Source organism: Apodemus sylvaticus, chromosome 7 (assembly GCF_947179515.1).
Source record: "Apodemus sylvaticus chromosome 7, mApoSyl1.1, whole genome shotgun sequence".
Lineage (NCBI taxonomy): Eukaryota > Metazoa > Chordata > Mammalia > Rodentia > Muridae > Apodemus > Apodemus sylvaticus.
In genome coordinates, this window is record NC_067478.1 from 6075886 (window position 1) to 6099808 (window position 23923).

The 23923-nt window shown below is 37.3% G+C and overlaps 1 protein-coding gene across 1 annotated transcript in view; it reads left to right on the plus strand.

The window, feature by feature from the left end:
• Positions 1-45: 45 nt before the first annotated feature.
• The window catches only part of Zcwpw2 (zinc finger CW-type and PWWP domain containing 2), a 121314-nt gene continuing 97436 nt past the window's right edge, over positions 46-23923 (plus strand). The window contains exons 1-2 of the mRNA XM_052187036.1: positions 46-316; positions 22797-23179. Coding sequence (XP_052042996.1) covers positions 22875-23179 — 305 coding nt within the window. The 5' untranslated portion in view covers positions 46-316; positions 22797-22874. The remainder of the gene's footprint in view (positions 317-22796; positions 23180-23923) is intronic.

Here is a 23923-nt window from a genome sequence, read left to right on the forward strand (position 1 = left end):
AACCGGAAGCCGGACCTGAAGCCTATGAGGGCGCCGCTAAGCGGCGCTCTAGCGGGGCGGGGCGGGGCGTACTACAGCTCCCATGAGCCTCTGCGGTAGGCTGAGGCACATGACGAGTCCCGTGAGTCTCCGCGGCGGGGCGTACGTACTACCAGTCCCAGTGGTCTCCGCGGCGGGTGAGGTGTCGCGCCCAGCCGCGGGGAGGCGGAGTGGAGCTGAGAAAGCGTCACAGGCTGGCAGCAATTGGGCTGAGGCTCGCGTTCAGGGCGCCCTCTAGCGCGCCCTTTCCACTCAGCGGCTCCTCGGATTCCGTCAGGTGGGTCCCTGGGGCTCAGCTCCGAGGTGCTAACCGGAGAGCTAAGGCGCGTCTGGGGCCCCGTGTTTCGGGTCGCGTGGCGCTCTCCTTGGGAGTCTTTCGAAGCAAGGTCGCTGTGTATCGCGCAAAGCCCCTCACTGACTCAATTGGGGTTCTGGGATGCTCTTCGTGTCGCAGGAGAAAAGGAGACCATGGCCAACTCTTGACTCGTCCTGGCTACCTTAGAGTTGTCCCCTCTCTTGGTTATGTCTAGGTGATAATCCTTCCTTTTTCTAGGGCAGAGTCTTACGCATCCCAGAATGGCCACAGACACACTTGTTTCCATAACCAGATGAAGAATTTTACTCATCTATAATTCTCGCTGTCTATAGTTTGCTAAATCTTCATAATTTTCTTTGTTTTTTGTTTGTTTTTTTGGTTTTATATATATTTGGGACAGGGCCTCAAGTAGCCCAGGCTACTCTCAAATTCTTGAATTTTTTTGTCCTCCTGCTTCTGTCTCCAATGTGCTGGATTTTTAAGTTACCAAGCTATGAAGGGCTGGAGATTGAACCCGAGGCCTTGTGCATGTTAGGCAAGCATTCTATGTCTTGGAGACATTGAACTGTATGGCTAGGCATAGATAATTGCAATCTTAGGAGGTCACAGACAGAAAAAAGTTCTAGATTATTTCTGGTTAAATGCGAGATTCATAGTTATAGAAAGTTAATATTTATTTACTGACAACTAGGAAAGCTCATGTTTCTTGGCACTGTATTATTTTGTCAACTGAAATCTTAAATCCTGTCAGTGTTCTGTGGAAGGTCTTTGAGTATGCAGTATTGCCTATGGGTAGATACTTTTTCACTGGAGTAGATTTGGTTTTGAACAAACAAAAAGTATGGACCTTGGTATAACTTTTGACTATGGCTCAGCTCCCTTAGGGGCAAATATTTATTTTTAGGTTAGTACAAGTATTATTTTGGTAATAGCTTGTTTGAGCAATGAAAACCTTTTTTGTTTTTCATTGTTTTTAATGTGTGTTGTGCTTCGACTGCATGTATGTGTGTGTGCATGCAGTGCCCATGGCGGCCAGAAGAGTTGCATTCCCTGGATCAAGACTTGACAGAAGTTGTGAGCTTCCATGTAGGTGGTGAGAATTGAACCTAGGTCCTTTGGAAGAGCAGGCAGTGCCTTTAACCACTGAACCTCTCTTTCTTTATTTTTTTAAAGTGCTGTATCTGTGAAGAATACTGTAGTGAAACAATAGCAACATATTAGAGAAATACAGTTTTAAGTGAGTTTGTATATTTAAATTGTATACTGAAATTTCACCATACCACTCTATAAATCATTTTTTTCTGCAGTTTAATTTGTGTTCTGAATACTGTACCCTTAACAGAATTAAGGTGTCAGAATTGCTGAGTTGTGATAGCAGAGTGTTTTCATGTTAATACCATCTTCAGTGGCATTTTATCAGTGCTGTTTTGGAGGCATTCTTTCTACACATCATGTGCACAGGCTAAGCTCTTCGGGGAGGGAATGGTTTTAATAAAAATTATCAAATACTCAAACGGTTTTAAAATACTGCCAAGAGTAGGAAACATGGTACATAAGAAAACTTGATGTATAAGTTAGCTTTCTCGTTGCTATAGCAAAAGCCAAACCAAACCAAACCAAACCAAACCAAACCAAACCAAAAAATCTTGACAAAAGTAATTTAATTAAGTAATGAAGAGTTTATTTTGGCTCACGGCACATGCAGTGCATGATGGTGGGGAAGGTGTGGAGACAGGTGTCTGATCGCAGGTATCTGATCGCAGGTGTCCACGGTCACGAGTCAGGCGGAAGAATGCTGATTTTATGCTCCCTTTGCCATTTGTATTCAGTCTGCTTCCCCAGTGTGTCAGTGGTGCTATCCACATTTAGGATGGATCTTCCCATACTCTTTAACCCAATCTGGAGACGCCCTCATTTACATGCCCAAATCCCATTAAGTTGACAATCTAGATTAACCAACACATCCCTTGCCAACTTGACAATCATATCACTTTAAAATCATAACATCCCATCCTTGCCCCCTAGTGTTTCATTTCCTTCTCACAATGAAAAATATACGATATTACCTTCCAAGGTCTCCATAGTTGCTAACAGTTCCAACATCATTCAAAAATGTAAGTTGTGCCTATCCCTATTTACATAAAAGAACACATTACATCCAACATTCAAAGGCACAGAATAAATAGTCGCATTCTGAAAGGGGAATGGGACATAATAAGGACAGGTTACACCCAAGTGAGAACAAAGCCCAGCAGGGTTAACAGCTCCATGTTTAATATCTGGGTCTGGTGATGGAATCCTTTGTATTTCAAGGGGCTTACATATTCCCACCCAGCTCTGCTGCCTGCAGTGGCATAGCCTCTCTCTTGGGCATCTGTATTCTGTATTCTGTCCTGTCAGCCTTATTCAGAAGACAACCTTTCTGATAATTATCCAACCTTGGGTTGGCATTGCAATCTTGGTCAGCTTCATTTTCACAGCTCCACACTGCCATCAGTGGCTCTCTGAAACACCCCTCTCAATCTTGCATCTTTGTGCCTTTCAAGCCAGTACTACATAGAAAACACTGTTAAGTTGTGCCTCCAGCCTAAACTGTATCTGACCTCTTGAACCAGTCACCACAGCCCCTGTCTGCAGTGCTGTGACAAATGCCTGACTAAGCAATTTAAGGAAAAGTTGATTTTGGATTTTAGTGCATGGTTTGAGGGTATCATGTCAAGAGCGTCATGGTAGGAAGAGCTTGAAGCAACTGTTAATATTTCATCCACAGACATGAGCAGAGAAAGAGATTTGAAATCTGGTGTTTATCTCACTTTTAAAATTTATTGTGGTCAAGGACTCTCACCTATGAAATGACACCAGACATGGCTGGCCTTCCCTCCTCAGATAACCCAGTCTGAAAATTCCCTGGCCAGATTTCTATTTCCATTGTTTTTCTAAATCCCATCAAATTGATGTGAAGTTAAGCAGCATAAGGCTTTTAGGTCAGTCTGGGGCTAAACAGTGAGTTCCAACCCAACATTATTGCACCACATAGCTAAATAAAATAAAATAAAATAAAATAAAATAAAATAAAATAAAATAAAAAAGCAAGCAAAGAAAACCAACCAAGCAAACAAAGAATTTAAACAAGAACAAAACATAAAAGTAAAAGATAAAAATAGAAATAACACTGACCAAGTAATCGTGCTGCACTGTGTTTTTTCCAGAAAGAGTAAAAGTGCAACCTGTAGGAGGTATGTTTATCTCATGTTGCTCTGATAACTAAGATGTGGAACAGCGAAAGGCCTGCCATCAGTGACTGGATGATGAAAACAGTATAATACGGACATTACATATTGCCTAGTCTTACAATGGGATGCCTGTCATTGGCAACAGCATAGGGAAAAATGGAGACCATTAGGTTATTTAAAGTAAGCCAGGTACTGAAATACAAAGCTTCCATGCTTTGATTTATGGGCCATCTAAACAGTCCCTCACTGGCATGTCCCATGTACATCTATAGCATATAGATGGATTACTAAGATTGAAATTGGCATTTAATATGGTTTATGAAATTTCAGTGATTATGCTTTTCATTTTATTAGTTTTTACTTTTTCTCAAAAAGATTTAAAGGTTTATATTTTAGTAGTACGAATGTGTGTGTTTGTATGGGCGTGTACATATAAGTGTGGGTGCCTTCAGAGGCCAGAAGAGAGATTCTGATCATGTGGAGCTAGAGTTATATGTGGTTTTGAGCCTCCCAGTGTGGGTGCTGTGGACTGAATTCCAGTCCTCTGCATAGGCAGTACAGACCCTTAATGATTGAGCATCTCTTCAGCCTGCCTTGAAAATTTCTAAAGCATCAGAATATAGTTGCTGTAGTGGACCCTAGTCTTTAATTATGCCAATAAATTTTGTTTCCCGCTACTTTGATTTCTCAAACAGAATGAAATCCACTAGTGATCTTCACTATTGAACAAGATGGAAAATTATTAAGCATCTTAGAACTATGCTAGAAGCTACCCAGTAGTATCTGCATAAACTATCCTCTAAATGACAGTCTCACCCAGATAATAGGCTGTTATTAAGCTTTTGTTGAATCATTAAGTGTAATCTACAGTTGACTTATAGGCACAAATTTGTTAATTAGGTAAATGAATGAACAGTGAATGTTAAATTTGCATCATAGAGGAGATTAAGGGTAAATGCATTTTAAAGATTAGATACAAACTAAATATTTAAGTTCATCATTTGAGAAAAAAGTCATGAAAGACAAGATAATTAAAGTGCTTTCATTCCGCTGTTCTAGCATATTTCAATGTTCTTATCTAACTACATTTAAAAGAAGTCTAAAAAGGAAATCTCAAATTTATTGTATCTTCAGTGTGCCAAGCACTAAATGGGTTTTTCTCATAGACTGTTTGCACGTGTATCTGTGTAGGAATCTGAATGTCTGGGCAGGTGCACTTGTATTTGTGTGTGGAGGCTCAAGGTTGATGGCAGATGTCTTCCTTGATCCTTATCTATGTTTTTATTAAGAAAATAATCCAAAGTTTTTATTTTGATCGGTGTATATTATTTGTATGAAATAATGGACCTCAGCATGACATTCCTACATATAAACTGTGTTCTTTGAACACACTGTCTTGGCCCCATGTGCCCTCCTTCTGGGTACATCATCAATAAATAACTGTTTTCTACTTTCACGGTTTCTTTTCTAAAATGTAGGTTCTGCATGTAAGAGAAAACATTTGTCTTTTTGAGTATTAGTTATTTTTATCTGTAAGATGCCTCCAGTTCCAAACATTTCCCTGCGAATGACATAATTTTATTCTTCTTTATGGATAAATAATACGGTGCTGTGCATATATAGCTTATTGTCTTCATCCACTGATTTATTGCTGGGCACTTAGGCTAGCGGTAATTTGACTATTGTGAATTGCACTGCAGTGCAGGTATCTCTGTTATATACTGACTCAGAGTCCTTCAGCTATATACCTAGGTATGGCTAGCTGGACTGTAGTTAAAGTTTTAGCATAGCCTAGGGAAGCCAATGTAGGAGTAGTGTTATTTGAAGGCCAGTTAGCCAATGTTATAGGTTTCATTATAGGTTCTGAAAGCTCCAAAATCAGGAGAGATGTGAGCAGAATGTGAATATCCTGGCTAAAACATTAAGAGAGTAAAGTCAGTCCTTCTTTGCCATTTTGTTCTGTTGGTGCTACTGAGATTGGCTGTCTGCTTTATCCATCCCACCAGCTGGAACACTGGTGTCTTCTGGGAAATATACTGTGTACACAGTATATTTACACAGATATACTAAATAATGATGATGACGACGATGATGATGATGATGATGATGATATGATGATGATATGATGATGATAATGATGATGACGATAATGTCATTTAACTAATCTATCCCTGCCCTAGTCAAGTTGACATGTAAACTAGCTGTTCACACTAAAAGTCTGAGATCAAGATGTCAGCAAGTTTAGGATGTCTTTGGGCCCTTCTTGGCTTGAATGGACATCTTTGCCCTTTTCCTTCACATCATGCTCTTTGTGTATATTTGTGTTCTGATTTCCTCTTGAACAATAATGCCAGTCAGATCTGGTCACCCTGTTGACCCAAATTTAATTAGCACTTTAAAAACACTGTCTCCAAATACAGTATTCTCTGAGTTACTGGTGAACCAGTGCTTCAGCATATGAATTTGATGATAGGGGGTATAGTTCAATCCATGGACATGGCTTTCCTGCTTTTGACTTGTTATTCTGATAAAGTTCTGCAATGTTTTTGATCCTCCCTTTATTTTCACAATCTATCATGCTAGTGTCCAGCTTAATAAAAGGGGGGGTGTATTTACCATTTAAGGTACTGAATATTTTAAAGAAATACTGAGTAGTGCTGTAGAATGCTCTTAAGTCTTTTCAAATCAATTTCTAATGAATGAAAGTAGGTAAAATTCAGGCAACAGAAATAATATTCATTAAATAACAAACCATATGTAATTCTCTATAATGGGAATTTGTGGTTGCAGCATTTTTCAAAATGCCTATTTTCTTCCCTAGTAGCAAATCTTTACTAACTCAAACATACAGGCCCTACCTTGGAACTACTAGCAATTCTGAAAGAAGGTTTGCTGAAGTTCCACTTGTTCTAACTACCAAAATACTTGTCAGAGCAGACAGGGCTATCAGTTCCAACACCACAAATCAGAGAGTTAATTCCTAAATGTTCAAGCAAGTCACTTGACTGTGTGGTGCTGTGTATCCCTCCCCCCCCCATGTATTAATATTCTATAGTGTTTAATTCATATGTGCTTCAAATAAACCAGACAGAACTTAACTTGGGAATATGGCAAATCATATAATCCTAGGTTTTGAGTGTCATGGGATCTTGGGTGCACAGAACCCAGCACTAATGGTGCTGCAGCCCTGCACACTTAGAATGTCACAGCACTGAGAAAAGAAAGTGGACAGCATCCTGTGTCAAGATGACTTTGACTTTCTGTGTGTCTGTAATTGACTTACAGACTTATGGGAGGTGACTTGGCTGTAAATTGCATGGTTTGGGTTCATCTATGTATTCAGTTGTTCTTTGTGAGGGTTTTACCCTAGTAAAGGGACTTTTTGCTTGTTTTTAAAGGATTATTTTCTCCCTCACTTTATATTTAAAGAAAATTCTGCTAGAAGCAGAGATGTGTACTGATGCTGAGTGTTGCTGCTAGTAGTATTGGTTACTTCTGTTAGTCATGTTCTATGACTGCTGAATTTTGAATGCTGGAGTTCTTCATTAAAACCCTCTCCAATGTAAAGCCTACTGAAGAACCATCATTTCTACTTTTCTCAAATTTCAGGGGGAAAAATCACCAACTTAGAGATTTCTAAGGAAAAATGTTTTGTTTATAACTGAAATTTTGACTTGTTGCTCATAATTTTTATTTTAGAAATTAGGCTTTTAAAATGGATAATACCAATAATAAGCAGCCAATCTTTGTAATCCCTTTTTTTTTTTTTTCAGTTTTAAGAGACAGGATTTCATGCTATAGTCCAGGATGTCCTGAAATGTATTATGTAGCCTAATCTAACCTCAAACATTCATAGCAAATCCTTCTTCCTCAGGCTTCTAAGTGCTGGGGTTAGCCATCACACCCACCTTCAAAGTTCCAATTTTAGTTACTTATCTATATTTAAAATTGTATGGTTTTTCCATCTGAAAGTCTGAAAGAAAAACCAGACTATATACCACCATGTGTACACATTGCCTAGTAAAGTGAATGAATTCTCTCACAATCCTTGAACTATAATACAAAAGTCATTATAGGATTAGTGTCTCATAAGAAGAGACACCAAAGATTTCATTCTGGCTGCTCCTGCACACACCAAGGGAATGCCATGTTGAAAAATTAGCAAGTCTTAGTCTTCTAGCCAAGAGAATCTTTACCAGAAAACCAGACACTTATAACCTGTATCTTAGACTAGTCTACATTACTGACAAAACAAAATTTCTCTTATTTAAGTAACCTGTTCTATGTCAGATTGTTGTGCTGGCCATCATAGACATCATTGATAAAACTTACTGGCTTTCTGCTTTTTGATTGCTTGATAATTTCTCTTATAAATCCATTTCTCAAATTTGGGATATGTCTTGTGAAAAATTCTTAACTGCATTTTATAAATTTTATTTAAACATACGCATACATGTGTGTGCCGTGGTTGCCCAGTGAAGCCTGTAAAAATGATATTTTACAGACAGAGGTGCCAAATGTCTCCTGGGAAAAGCAGAACTCCTGGTATAATCAGAAGCTGAAAATCTCACTTGGCAATTCTGAAAACTCTACTCCTTCCTAGTGGCCGGGACATAGTATAACCAAGCAAATATAGATATGGAAGAATCCATCTTGTAGCAAAAATTCTGCTACGCTTTGCTCTTATCGTTTGTGTAATTACATTTACCTCCCAACAAGATATATTATGATATGGTTCCAGTTATGGTAGAAAAAGCATTTTTTAGCAGGCGGTTCAGGGCAGGTGGATTCTGAAACAACAGACCCAGACTAAGGAGATTTACATCTGAAGAACCTTACAATACAAGTGGCTGTTGGGCCAGGTAGTAAGAAGTTACATTTGAGTTGGTACCTGGTTCATAGCTACCTTCCCCTATCTCAGAGGCCAGGCTTTCCCTCTTGCTACTGAATTTGGATATCCCAGGGACATCAGCTGACAAGTTAATCCAGTTCCTCCTCTAACTCTTGAGCTTGCTTGTTGTACAGACAGGCTGTCTCTACCCAGGCCCACGCAAGGGAAGTTTGTGAGGAACTGCTTTTGTGTTGCAGACCCCACCTAGGGAGTCTTTGACCAAAACAACATTTTTAGCTCATCCAGGTGTTATTCAAGAGGCAGCCAGTTAGTTCAACAGGCTGAGGGCTAGAGACTGCTACAGGAGCTGATTGCCTAAGGGCCTAAGGCGGCCCCTGCTGAGGCTAGGGACTATAGGGAACTGATGGGGGGGCCTGGGGGGGCTACGGTTGCCCTGGGCATGGCACAGAGAAGAATGCAATGGGCATACTAGGTAGAAGTACTCTTGGAAGACAGCGCGAGCCAGGCAGCTTCCCAAGCTCTACAATGCTGCCATGTTCACCAGGAAGCTAGGCACGGAACTGTCCTTCCTCAGCTCCCAGGCCAACGCAACAGCAGGACCAAGATGAAGAAACTGTTTAATCACATGCGCCCTGGACTTTGGGTAAACATCCTGTATTGCCTGAGAAAACCTAGCCTTTTACAGATGAATGTGATGCTTAATTTGAGATGTTAACTTGACTGGACTAGGAGATACCCGAAACAATACATTCAGATTTCAAACCACCTCTGTGGTCATGTCAGTTTGTCATTCCCGCCAGACCTGTGCCTTCCTGGACCCAAAGAATCCTGGTTATCCCGTGGCAGAGTTTGGACTGTAACGTGTGTATATGTGTCTGGGGACATGTATGTCATGGGATATGTGTGGCAGTCAGAGGACAATTTGCAGAAATCAGTTCTCTTCTTCCACCATGTTGTCCCTGAAAATAGAGCAGCCTCGGGGTTTGTGGCAAGTTCCCTTACCCATTTATCTCTTTTTGCTGTCCTATAACTGAAAAAATCTAAGCTCCATATTAAGACTTTTGTTTTACTACTTCAATAACATGGGAATTGATTTATAGTTTTAATGTTCTGATTTAAAATTTCCGTGATACTCTATTCTTTTTTAATAGAGGCTATATAATTATGAATATCTTACAATATTCCCTATTAAAATCATGTGTTATGGGCTGTTAGTTCTTCCTTCATGTTTCCTCTCTTTCATTATTTGTTCTTTTTGATTATTATTACCAGATGGTCATCTGTGTATTAAGATTCGCTGTCAGCCTGTTCATGAGTTCTTTGTTTACTTTGTGTGACAAACTCCTACTACATAGAGTCTGGCAGTTGTTTATAAATGTAAGAGTTCTCCAGCAGCTGCAACTGTTAGTTTTTCTGAAGACCTTGGTTAATCTCACTACAACATCAACCATCTCTGCTTCATTTGACAAAAGTTATCATCTCTGTTTCTTGGTGTTCAACCCAATGAAGGATGCAGACCTTGAATCTGTCTCTTCTAAACTTCCACTCACATTCTTGGTTTCTCTAGACCTCTTTGTATGCGCTTTGCAGTGCCTATAGGCCTAGCAAACCCATAGGCACTTTCCATGTTTATGAGCTTATTTTAGCCATTTCCCCCATTTTTCAGTGTCAACCTTATTCTTTGACCAAGTCCTGATCTTTGTCTGATGTCTCTAATGTATTATGAAATCTGATGTGAAACATTACATGTATCTTATTCATCATATTAAGCTTTCTTTGGAGGTAAGCAGGACACAAACAGGCAACTTGTAATATTGCCTATGTTTTCTAAACGATACTGTGTACTATTTATTTTTAAAATAAATGATTGAAGATAAGTGCTCAAAATTATGGTTTTGATTATAAGTGAGATATTATCCAGAAAATGCAAATGGTAAAAATTCAAAAAGGTTGTGTGCTTTGGGAAGGGGGCATGTCTGCAATCTCAGTAAGCTGGCATCTTGAGTTCCACAACTGAGTTCCAGTTACATAGGGAGCTCCTACTTAAAGACACAGCCCAACTCGGAAGAAGTGGAATGGATATTACTGTTTTCCTCCAGTCCAGAAGAGAATTGAATCATCTGTGAGAACCTGACCTAAGGCTGGCTGCTACACTTCCTCTAACCACAGTGCTGCGCATTTCCTCCTCCTCCTCCTCCTCCTCCTCCTCCTCCTCCTCCTCTTCCTCCTCCTCTTCACTTTCCTCCTCTTCCTCTTCCTCCTCTTTCTGCATCTCTTCTTCCTTCTTCTGATCCTGCTCTTGCTCCTCCTCCTCAGTTTGAAAGAACAATCATTATTTTTCTCATTCACACACAAATAATAAAAACTATTTCTATTATAAGTGGTCATTTATCTTCATTCCTACTCTGTATGTATTTATTCATACTGTCTCATTAAATTCTGATGCTTTTCAGAACTCCTTGGGTATGTTGTAATTTTGCCATCTGGGATCAGTCACAAAATATATATACATTTAAATAAAAATTGATGCTTCACCAGTTTTTCTTGGTGACTCTCCATCTTATATCCTCCTTGTTCCATTCAACAATAGGACTATATAATATTTCAACTCAAATACTGTATTTTCTAATTTTTATTCAAAAGTTGCTGCAATATAGCACTTTAATGTTCATAGAATACAAAAATCTTTGAAAATTATATGTGTGTGTGTGTGTGTGTGTGTGTGTGTTTGTGTGTGTGTGTGTATACACACACACATATATCCCACATAGACATTCTTGGCTCATGAGTTTCATTGGAAGCCTATAAATATCTGTAACATACTGGATTAAGTTGTTTAGAGTTGTTTAGTGACTGCAGATTTTGGTGGTCTCTTTAATAAATTCATCTTAACTAATGATACTTGATACAAATAAAACATTGCTCTTGATCCTTTACCTATCTGTTGGAATATTCCAACAATTCCAGATGCTGTGCTGAAATGTGGGAGAGTAAAATCAGTGAATTCCAGGATATTAAATACTGTTGAGGTGTTTAAGGGTCAGTGCATAGAGAACAGCATGTCTATCAAATCAACCCACTCATTTCCAGAGATACAAACCAATGTCTTTGCTTTCAAAGAGCCTGTGGTCTAGTGGCATTGGATAGGTAGTGTACAATAGCGTAACATAGAGTAGAATGGTCTAAGTACCAGGTGTAATGGTAGAACAAGGTGGGTAGAAGGATCACATAGGGAGAAGAACACAACTGTTTGGGGTTGGCTTTCACATTCATATTCATACATGCTTATCAATTTGTTAGCATTTTCCTTGAGAAAGTTCCTCATTACCTCTCATTTACACAGCATCATCTCCTGTATTCCAAGGATACTGCCTATATGTGCTTGGTAGTAGTTGAGTTACCAGCTGGTTAACTCTGCACTTTACAGTCTTTTCACCTAGAGCTGTATTTCTGCAAAACTGAATTGAATATAAGGCACTTAGCCAGTTTGGCCTGCTATAGAAGATTACCGAAGATGGGGTGATTAAAACAGCAAACATTTCTTTCACATAGTGTTAGAGAGAAGGAAGTATGTGAGTAAGGTGACAAGCAGACTCCATATCTGGCGAGGACTCATTTCCTAATTTTGAGGTGCTTGATGTTTCCTGATGTTTTTGTATGATGGCAAACCAGTCAGGAAGAAACTACATAACCTCTGTTGTTTCTGTCTTTAAGCCCACTAATGCTGTCATAAGGGATATACCCTGCTTATGACAAGTTCCCCCAAATCCCACCTCCCACTACAATCGTGTTTAAACATGAGCAAACGTGGAGGTGGTGTTAGCACCTGCCAGGCCATAGCAGATCGCACTAAAATAGCAATATTTTGTGCCATTATTTTATCTGTCCTTAACAAAAAAGAAAAACTGCTGAATTGAACTATAATTCACTGTATTAATCCCTAAAAACATTTTAGAGTTATTTAAAAGTCCCCTTTGAATGGGTAGCAACTTATAGTCTTATATCTCTTTGTATGTATAATAAGGAAAATAGAAATGAAAAAAGTTGGTTAAGGAATTATTCACTTGATTTTAGCTGAAAGGCTAAGAAAAGTAATAGTAAAGGAATTTTTAAAACATCGTCATATATAGAAGTAATTTGAGGCTGGGAGGATGGCTCCATCGGTAAAGTGCCTTCTATGCAGGCACAAGAGCCAGAGCTTGATTCCTCAGAACACATGTAAATAGCTGGACATGAACATTGCACACCTGGAACTGCAGGTTTGGAGAGGCAGAGACAGGAGGATCCCTGGGGCTTGCTGACCAGCTGGTCTAGCCAATCAGTGAGAGCTCTGGGGTTCAGTGAGAGCTGCTGCAGCTAGGAGAGCGCGAGGAAACTTCCATGGCCCCTAGACAGATAAACATGAGCAGGAGCCCTGAGTTTGAGGTTGCACTCAATAGCCACTCTGATTATAATTTTTTTAACTGTAAGTTTAAAAAAAATACCTAGGTCAATATGTTAAATTGGAAAATGCAGCTTTAAAATGGGTTTGGTAAAGCAAAGGTGTTTAGTAAAGCTTGGCATTTGTCAAGGTTTCAGGTGTGGATTTTTTAGGTATGACTTTAGACCTTAAAGTGTCTAGCGTTCTTGGGATGACTTTATCTTTTCTGTCATTATGTATTCTGGATGTGGCAGTAAATTTCTGAATAAGCAACGTGTGTTAGAAAAAGTAACAGAAATAATGAGAATCTATTTTGAAGAGAATGGAAGATTTTATAATCTGTATTATGGCTTCTATTAGTCTGAATAAAAATGTGTCAAATACAAATTACCAAGAGGTTTAAGTTAGATGCAATTGAAACTATCACCAAGTAATAATGACATTTTCTTAGTGTTAATTTATCTTCTTGGTATTATCCACTATGGGACTGAAGTTCCTAAAAAAAAATCTAGAAACTTATCTACCATTTAAAAGTAATCTTTTAATCCTCTTCTGTTTTGTAATAGGCACTGTAGAGGATTTTCACAAGCTCTCCAGTGATGTCCTGCTGCAGATGGAGGGTACACTCTGTCAGTGGGCTGCATATAAGATGGACAGGCTCCAATGCAGCTGACTGGCACTGATGGCTTTCATGTCTTCCCCCTCTCTGCTTTCATTATTATTATCTAGTTTCATCCAGTGTTGCTATATATTTGTAAATATTTTAAGTGACTCCATTTTGTGAGGAACTGTCTAATCTAATGATTTATAATCCTGCTAAATTCACTGGTAAAGTATTCCATTACACTTCAGTATGGAACAGGTGAGTGACTGAAGGGATGTCTGAGAACACTTTTAGTTATGTTATTTCCATCCTGGATGGCAGGTGATATCATAACTCATTATTACTATGTCATAAGACATAGGATTCAGGTATTGATTCATGTTAAATATTAATAAAAGCCCAGTCTTTAAAATTTTTCCTCAAGATTTAGCTATTTTTAATGTATGTTTATGGGTGTTTTGCCTGCCCATATATCTGTACACCAAATTCATGCAGTGCCTACAGAGGGCAAAAAAGGGTCTTGGATTCTCTAGAACTGATGTTACAGATGGTTGTGAGCTACATGGTAGTGCTGGGAGCTGAATCCAGATCTTCTCAAGAGCAATCTGTGTTCAACCACTGAGCACTCTCTCTGAATGCTCTTACCGAGTACCTGGGTCTGGTTCTTAGTACCCACATAATTGCTTACAACCATCTATAATTCCACTTCCAAGGAATCTGGTACCTTCTGATGACCTATGAGAGGTTTCAGACACACACACACACACATACACACACATATATCACACATACCATGCATACATGATACACATACCATGCATGCATGGTACATGTGCATTCATACATACATACATACATACATACATATAAAGCATCCATGCACATGAAATAAATAGAAAACTCTTGAATTAGCTTGATGTTCTTATTCCTTCTAGAATTGTATCCGAATGCTTTCCATCAGTACAGACAAACATAATGTCTCCTAGTATCTGTGTATCTATCTTTACACTTAATTTTTATGTCAGCAGCTCTTCCCCAGTCCACAGCATTGTAGCCTTCTACTTCCTTGCTTCAACATGGGAGGACTTATGAAGGATGGATGATAACATTTGGGACTTACAACTGAAAGGAAATCTTGGCAAAAATAATAAATTAATATCTTCTAGTTTTGGTGGTCAGATTTATGCCTCAATAGTTCCAAAGTCACAACAAGATTAAAACATGTATAATATTGGTATTATTTACCTTCATGGAGCCAACACATTGTCCTAGCATTGCCAGTGTTTGGAGGCACATTGCTTGAAATCATAGAGACTTATAAAAAATACTTAGCTAGAAATATTAAAAAACAAAAGAAAATAGACTGTTCTTCTGTATTGGATGGAATTAAAACTTATTTTCAAAATGAATCATTGTTGAAGAAGGAGGGAATTATTTTGAAAATAAGAAGCTTATTATAGTTTTATTATGAGTTATATAAGCCATAATAAAATATATCAATTTAAAATGCCAATAGATTGAAGATAGACTAAGCAAGGAGGAATTATTGTATCAGATATTGGAGCAAACCAAAGATAGACTTTATTGGTGCAAGGAAAACATGTACCAAGGAAGTAAAATACAGTGTATATAAATTGATTCAGATGTATATATAAAAATAAAATCCATTTCAAATTAATGATAAGATAATGCACTAATAAATGAATGTGGTTGGATGATTGGCTAGCTATATAGGTAAAAGTATTTTATTTCAATAATTGTAAGTACACTAAACATTGCAGTTGGATTAAATACTTAAATGTAAGAAATGGAGCAATTGAGAAAAGTATATAGAAAATTTTATATAAAATCTCAGGGTAACTAAGCAGTAATTAATAAACAAATTCAAATTCTATAAAATATTGACTTTCTGTATGATAAAAGTATAAAGTTAAAAAATGGCAAGCTATATGAAGATGTTTCCAACATGTGAAACAAAGAATTAATATCTCTGATACATCATGAGCTCTACCAAGTCTCTGTAAAGAAAACCATAAAACCCAAGGTTAGAATAGAAACAAGGTTTTCCAATAAAAGAAAACACAAATAGTCAATAAAACCTAATTAGTGGTCAGGGAAGTGTAAATTAATACTACAGTAAGATAACTCTCTGTTAATTAGATTTGAAAAAGTCATTGTTAATACCAATTGTTGGTACACTAAGAGGAAATTGGTACTTATAAACTGTTAGTGGAAATTGAAAATTAGAATAGATTTCCAGAGGTCTATTCAAAAGTGTTTCCTTAAAACTGTGCATACCTTTTAATGACACATTTCTATTGTAGAAGTATACATGTTCAAACACATAGATTAACAAATATGCAATGGTATTTGGTATAGTAATACCAAATACCCAAAACTGAAAAAAAAAATCCAACAAAACCAAACCAAAAAAAACAGAGTCTTTTTGACTAAATTCATCAGTCATACTATGAATGCTACATTGATTTAATGTTATGCTGTATAAAGCTCTTAGGAATGAAATGACTTGATATGCTACCCTCAGGAAAGATCTATGAGACAAAGAAACATAGCCACAAATGAATCTATGTTTATATTAGAAACATGAATATGTAGATAATATAGCATGTGTGGTTATCTTATGGGGTGGATTTAGGCAAGAATAAGAAATATTTTAGCAATAATTAGGAAAATCAAATATTTCATCATATTTGTATGATGCAGTTGCTAATAAAAGCCTTTAAATAATTGAAGCCATGAAGGACAGAAAAATGCCAAGTCAGTCTTGAAACTGTGTTACTTCTTCAGAAAGCATAATTGACAAATTTTATTGTATCACAAAGGGAAATTTTCTTTAGAAGCAGTATTCCTTCCAGTATATATTTGATCAGTTCTGACACATTATTATGAACATGATAGTCAAAAAACAGACATATCCAATAAACTAAAACAAAGTAAGGAGAACAAGCAGAAGTGTACCATTAAGGCAAAGTTAATAACATCGAAGACAATTTAAATGCAACTGGAAGGGTAGTAAAGCCCTTTTTGCGATATCAGCCAGTTAATTCTAGCTGAATCAGTTAAATAGAACCAAGTTTGAATGATTATAATGTGTGTGTATGTGTGTGTGTGTGTGTGTGTGTGTGTGTGTAAAATTTAAAAACAAAGTGGAGAATTCAGTGCTTATAAAAGTTTTTTTTTTTTTTTTTTTTTTTTTTTGTTTTTTTGAGTCAGGGTTTCTTTGTGTAGCCCTGGCTGTCCTGAAACTCACTCTGTAGACCAGACAGGCCTTGAACTCTGCCTACATCTGCCTCTCAAGTGCTGGGATTACAGGCATGCACCACCACGCCCAGCCTTATAAAAGTTTTAAGTTATGATAATGTAATTAATGTTCTATTTATTGTACAAATGTGGTGTCACTTTTTCAATTACTTTGCATTTTGTCATACTACATTGCCAGAAACTACAAGTGTAATAAGGTTGATTTGGAGTTTTTAAGAATTTCAGTGTGGCACACATGATTTCTAGTATCCCAGAATCAGTGTTCTAAGGAAGGCAGGGAAAGTGAGCTGTTCAGTGTTCAATATAAAATGAAGAAAAGAGAGTTATTTAAATGACAACAAATATCAATAATAATTTCTTGTATCTTATTGAATCTGAATTTGGTTAGCAGAAGCAAGAGAAATTGTAGAAAATATACAGATACCTATAAACTAAGCAGTATTCCTTTGAATAATTGGAGAGTCGCTAAAGAAACCATAGGAAAAATGAAAACTCCTACAATCAAATGAAAATGAAATTCCCAGATCTTTGGTTAAAGAAATATAGTTCTAAGGGGGAAGTGTATAGATATGAATATTTACATGGTGAAGAATTGGAGATATTAGAAAAACTATCTGTGCATCTGAAGAGCTGAGAAACAATAAAAACCAGGCAGATATAAAAGGATGACTAAGCAAAGAATACAAAGGTACGCTGAAGTGAAGAAATACATTTTTGGAAAGATAAGCATGATATACAAGGCCTTAACCAAGCTAGCCAAAAGAAAGAGAATATTCAAATCAACAAAATTAGATATAAAGAGAGCATATAATAGTGGATACCTCTGAAACCAAGAGGATAATCAGGAGATATTTTGAAAACTTGTACCAAAAAAATCTGGAAATCTAGAAGAAATGAATAAAGCTCTAGACCTATGCAACTTGCCAAAATCAAACCAAGATTATATGAGCCTAAATATACAAGCAAGAATAATGAATCAGTAATAGGATCCCAAGGCTGGATGGAGTCATTGTTGAATTCTTTCATGCCTATAACAAAATAACATCAGTGTTCTTCAGCATGCTCCATAAAACAGCACATGAAGGAATACCTTCATGTGCATCCTTCATGTGCATCCTTCATGTGCATCCAATAGATATAAAAGACACCACACAAAAGAAAACTGCAGATTTTTTTGATGGGCTTAAAAGGAAAATTCCTCAAAATATTTACAAGGCAAGCTCAATGACATATTTACAAATACTTCATGATAAAGTGGGTTTAATACCAGAAATGCAAGAATGTTTAGCATACGCAAATTGGGAAATACAAATTGGGAAATAGAACACATTAGTAGAATAGAAACCACATTTCATTTCAACGGATGGATCAAAAAAGCTTTTAACAAATCTTAACATCTCTTCAAGATAAAAAGAAAACCCCAAAGAAGTGATTAATAGGAATAGAAGGAGTATATCTAAATATAAAACAAGTCATGTATAATAAATATATAACCATCATTATACTGAATGTGGATAAACTGAAAACCTTTCCCTTAAAATCAGGAATAAAATGAGAGTATCCATTCTCACAACTCAACATCATGTTAAAATCTTAGTCATAGCAATTAACACAGGAGAAAGAAATAAGAGGGATACAAAAGGAAATAAAGAAGTCAAGTTATATTTGTAGACAACCAATCTCATTGTAAAAGACCCTAAAACAGCATAAAAACTTTTAAATCAAAAAAACATTTTCATCAGAATAGCAGGATGGAAGCTCAACTCACAAAAATCAAGAACTTTCCTCTACATAATGCCACTAACAACAATCCCAATAAACAAACAAATAAACAGTCAATTTCTGAAGAAATAAATTGAAGATCATAGAAGATGGAAAAAGTATCCCATGTTCATGGATTAGCAAAATTAGTCTTGAGAAAATGGCCATATTACTGAAAGTGATCTACAGATTCAATACAGCCTCCTTCAAAACTCCAATGACATTCTTTACAGAACTAGGGAAACAGTAATAGGAAAAACAAAAGATCTGGAATAACTAAAGCTATCTTAAGGCATCACAGTGTCTGAGACCAAACTGTGATAAAGTGAAACAGTATTAAATTGGAAATAAAAGCAAGCCTGTGGGCAATAAAACAGAGGACCTAGAAACTTGACTGTACAGCTACCACCATCTTCTATCAAGTGGTCAAAACTTTAGGTTGGAGAAGAAACTGGTGCTGGGAAAACTGGATATCCATGGGCAAAAGACATATAGCTCACTGGCTCATCTGCACAAAAATCAATTCAGCATTGACCAATGACCTACCTTTAAGATTAGGAACTTCCAAACTTCTAGAGGAGAGTAGAGGGAGACCATTTTAAGATCTAGGCTCTTTAAGATTTGAGGGTTTTTGTTGTTGTTGTTGTTGTTTTTGTTTTTGTTTTTTTGTTTGTTTTTAGATCTATGATTTTCCGAATGGGACTCCAACAGCCCAGGGAAGAATAACAACGATTTAGAATTGGATTGGCTCAGGTAAAGAAAAATTAAAAATCTATTGTGAGTCCATCTCACCCAACCAGAATGGATATTACCACACATACTGGTGAGGAAGTGAGGGAAAGGAGCACTTGCAGTCTCTTGGTGGCACTATAAACTGCAGCATACTATAAAAATACAATGTACAAGTGAGCATGCAGATTCCTCTAAGACCTGAGGCTACAGCTATAATTTGATCCAGTTATACAGTTTTGGATATACATTCAAAAGAATGCCACCATGTGTCTCTAGAAATACCTGTACACCTGTGCCTGTCATACACTAGTCACAATAGCCAAGTTCTAGGATAGACCTGAACTTTTATGGGACAGAGATAGCCTGCTGAATTGGCATTGGATGCTAAGTAAAAGATGCACAAATGTGAAATGGAGCAGGGAGGATGGGGTATAGAATTTGTGTTTCAATAACCAACATTCTGATGAAGAATTGGGGAAACAAAATCATTACTCCATTTACTTTTACCTCAAGCCAAAACTTTTTTAAAAAATAAATCTAATGAAGGAATTGAAAAACCTCTATAATCAAAACTTGGAACACTGAGGAAAATAACTGAAGTAGATACTAAATTAAAAAGACTTCTCATGCTAAGGGATTGAAAGAATTAGTACTGTGAAAATGGCTGTCTTTCAGAAAGTGATCTATGTAATAATACCTATCCAAATCCGTGTGCTGTTCTTCAAAGCAATCAAAAATAAGAATTTTATTCATTCAGAAGCACAAAGATACTCCAAGAAATCCTGAACAAAAAAATTAATGCAGGAGATGTTGCCAATTTCAAGTTATATTACAGAGCACATATTATGGTGCAAACACAAAAGCAGATGTTAATCAATGGAGTAGAAGGCACAATACAAATCCACAGATATAAATGTATAGTTGCCTGATTTGACAATGATACAATGACACATATATATATATATTTTTTTAAAAGCATCCTTATAGCAAATGGTGTGGCAAAAATAAATATTCACATGTAAAATAATATACAACTAGATATGTATTTGTTACCTTGTACAAAAAAAGTCAATTTTGAATGGATGAAAGATCTTGATGTAAGTAAGACTTGAAACTCTGAAACCATTAGAAGAAAAAAAAACAAAGGAATTATTTCAAGATTTAAGCAGTAGGAATAATATCCTGAATAGGAGACTACTCACTTAGGATATAATGTCAACAGTTGACAAATGGGACCTCATAAAATCTGCACAGGGATTCTGCACGGCTATGGAAACAACAGTTTACCAATAGCCTACAGAATGGGAAAATATTTGTGCTAACTATACACAAGACATGATTACTATCTAGAATTTACAAAGAACTAAAAACTAAGAATTCAAACAACCAAGTCCAGAATTGGGTTAGCTAAATGAACAGGTAGTGTCCAAATAATAAAACACGAACTACTTTAATAAACATATAAAAACGTTCAACCTCATTATCTGTCAGAGAAATGCAAATTACAATTGCATTAAGAATATCAGTCAGAATATCAATCATTAAGCAAACAAATAACAAATTCTGGTGAGGGTGTGAACCAAAGTGAACACTTGTACACTGCATATGGAAATTTGAACTTGTACAGCCACTGTGGCAATCGGTACATTGGTTCTAAATGCCTCCCCGAAAAACCTATTAATTATTCCATGTGATCTAGTTATACCACTTCTGGGTGTTTTCCCAAAGAACTCCAGGATGACATATCATAGAGACCTTTGCACAACAACATTTATTATAGCAGTGATTGCAATAGTCCAGTTATGGAGCCAACCTACATTTCCAATAGGGAAATGGAGAAGATAAATCTAGTAGGTATAAACAATGGAAGGTTTTCATTCATAAAGTATGGAGTTATGTTATTCTAGGAAAATGTGTGTAACTGGATATAATAATATCAGGTGAATTAAGGCAGCCCCAGGAAGACAAAATATGTGTTTGAGATGGTTTCTAGGTTTAATGTAGATATGTAAATCTACAAATCTATGTATAATTTAAATATAAAAATGAAACTAGACTCTCAGGAAATAAGTAGGACTCAAGGGAAGGAGGATGGATGAAAAGGAAGAGCATGGTAGGAGGTTCCAAGGGGGATCATGCTCAGTACAAAATACCTACCTGTATGAGAATGAGCTTATGTGACAATGAACATATTCCATGGAAAATTCAAAGCATACATAGGAAATAAAAGTAAATGAAAATGCAGTTAATAAAAAGTTAACATTTAAACCATTGTAATCACTGGCTAATGCGCATATTGATTGCATCAAATATAAGTTGTAGGAGTTGGGTCAGGTGCACGATGAAGAAGCATGAGTAGGATGAGCATCTGACTACCTAAGAATAAAGGGCGGTTTGGATGGTGCCAGTGTTTGGATAGTAGAGTCGAGTTAATCCATCACTGTTGGAAACCGTAATCTCTTTTACATTTGTTTATTTAGTTATTTAGTGTACATGCATGTGTATGAATGTGTGTGCGCATGTGTATGTTATAGCATGCATGTGGAGATCAGAGGCAAACTATGGGAGTCAGTTCTTTCTTTCCTTTCATCATGTGAGTTCTGGGGATCAGACTCAGGTGGTCAGTTTGGCAGCAGGTGTCTTTACCAGCTGCCATTTTGCCAGCCCCCACATACTTTTGTTTAAAAAAAATAGGTTCTTGTGAAATACATTGTCAACAATTTTGTCTGTATTTTAGTTATGTTCTTAGTGCCCATTTCAGTGTCTTTGTTGATGAATTTGAGGAGCTTTGATGTACAGCTGTTTTCATATATGTAGACTCTTCATGCAAAGCCTGAGAAGAGACTGTTAGTGAGATGTGGGCAGGCCCTCCTAAGGAAGCGGCTGCTCATCTAGCTTTTAAATCCTTACAGTTTTCATGATGTGAAGCATTTGCTCCATCTGGTTGTCCTGGATTTTAGAAGAACAAGACGACACACGATGCTGTCTGTGTGTCTAGAGCAGTGCATCTACAGACAGGACCTCAGAGCTGAGAACCCAGCTGCCTGCATTCAGACCTCAGCTCTACAGGGTACTTAGTCTTGAGGCTTAAAAAGGCTTTTCTTAGCTTCAGTTTCCATGGCAAAGTGGATATAATATGAGCTGTGTGTGTAAGGCAGTGGGACCTGACACATGGTAGCTCTGTGTGTGGTGTGCTCATCCTAGCACCCAAGAGCCTTGGGCAAAGGGATGGAGAGTTTTAGGCTAGCCTGGGCTACAGCATAGGCGTGACTTTAAAAAAAAAGAAAAGAAAGAAAGAAAACAATGCCATGAACACAGTGAGTATCAGTTGTAGACATTGCTGAACTAGACTCTCCTTGTGGGGTAGACTTGTCCAGTTTGTAATTTCAGAGCACTTTTTGTTAGGGCCATTTACATGTCTGTTGTATTATTGTTACTGGTAAGAACACACTGTGTTGACACATCTCTGCCAGAAGCATAGGATTGGGCAGAAAATATAAAATAAATTCTTCTTGTGATCTTGTACCCTTGAATCCATATTTTTTTTTATTTTCCAGATTGGATTCACTTCAGAGAAACAAAACAGAACAAAAACAAAACGAAACCAAAATAAAATAAAGCAGCAAGCTAGCCGAATGATCAGTACCATCCCAATGGGCCCAGCCCTGGGGAGCAGAGAGTTTGTGAACAAAATGTGGGTGCAGTGTGAGAATGAAAGCTGCCTCAAGTGGAGGCTGCTGTCTCCTGTGGCTGCAGCTGGGGTGGACCACAGCAAGCCCTGGTACTGCTTCATGAACGCTGACTCCAGCTACAACAGCTGCTCCGTTTCTGAGGAGGATTTTCCTAAAGAATCTCAGTTCCTTGAAAACGGGTATAAGATTGTCTATTCACAGCTTCCTCTTGGAAGCCTGGTTTTGGTAAAATTACAGAATTGGCCAAGGTAAGAAATTCATTTATTGTTTATTACTTATCAATTAATCATTACTTAATTACTGATTTCTTTAATTTTTTATTACATTTACTTATGTGCATGCATGTTTGGGGACCTTGTGCATGGGTGTGTGTTTGGGTGTGTCTGTGTCTGTTTCTGTTTCTCTCTGTGTTTTAGTAGGTCAGATACCAAGAGCCTCATACAGGCTGGGCAGACACTTCTGCTGAGCCACATGTTCAGCCCTGTGCTCTGCATTTGGAATAGCCATGTCTAGTTATGTATTTCTGAGGAAATTTTACAGTATTCCAAGTGTATATCACTAACAATACTACCTTTTCAGAACCTCTTACTAGGTTTTATAAGCTGTTATACTACAAAACTCAAGTCTATTGGCTTATTATCTTGTTCTCTATGAAGACCATAAGGAATCAATCATAAAAGAGAGGCTGTTACCTGCCTGTTCTGATATGCACATGTGTGCAATAGGAAATCCAGTCAATACATAGATTCAGGTTCTTGCTTTCTTACTATTTTGCACTGAATTATGTTGAATTCTTCTATAACTCCTAACACCTTAGAATGACCATGTTAGGATGTAGGGCCTTTAAAGAAGTGATTAATTACTAATGAGACCCAGTAGGGGGCGCCTTCATCCAATCTAACTGGTATTCTTGTAAGGCAGCAGTTTAGGGATGCACATGCAGAATGGAGTCTGTGTGAAAGTGCAGCAGACAGCATCTGCACTCGCCAGAT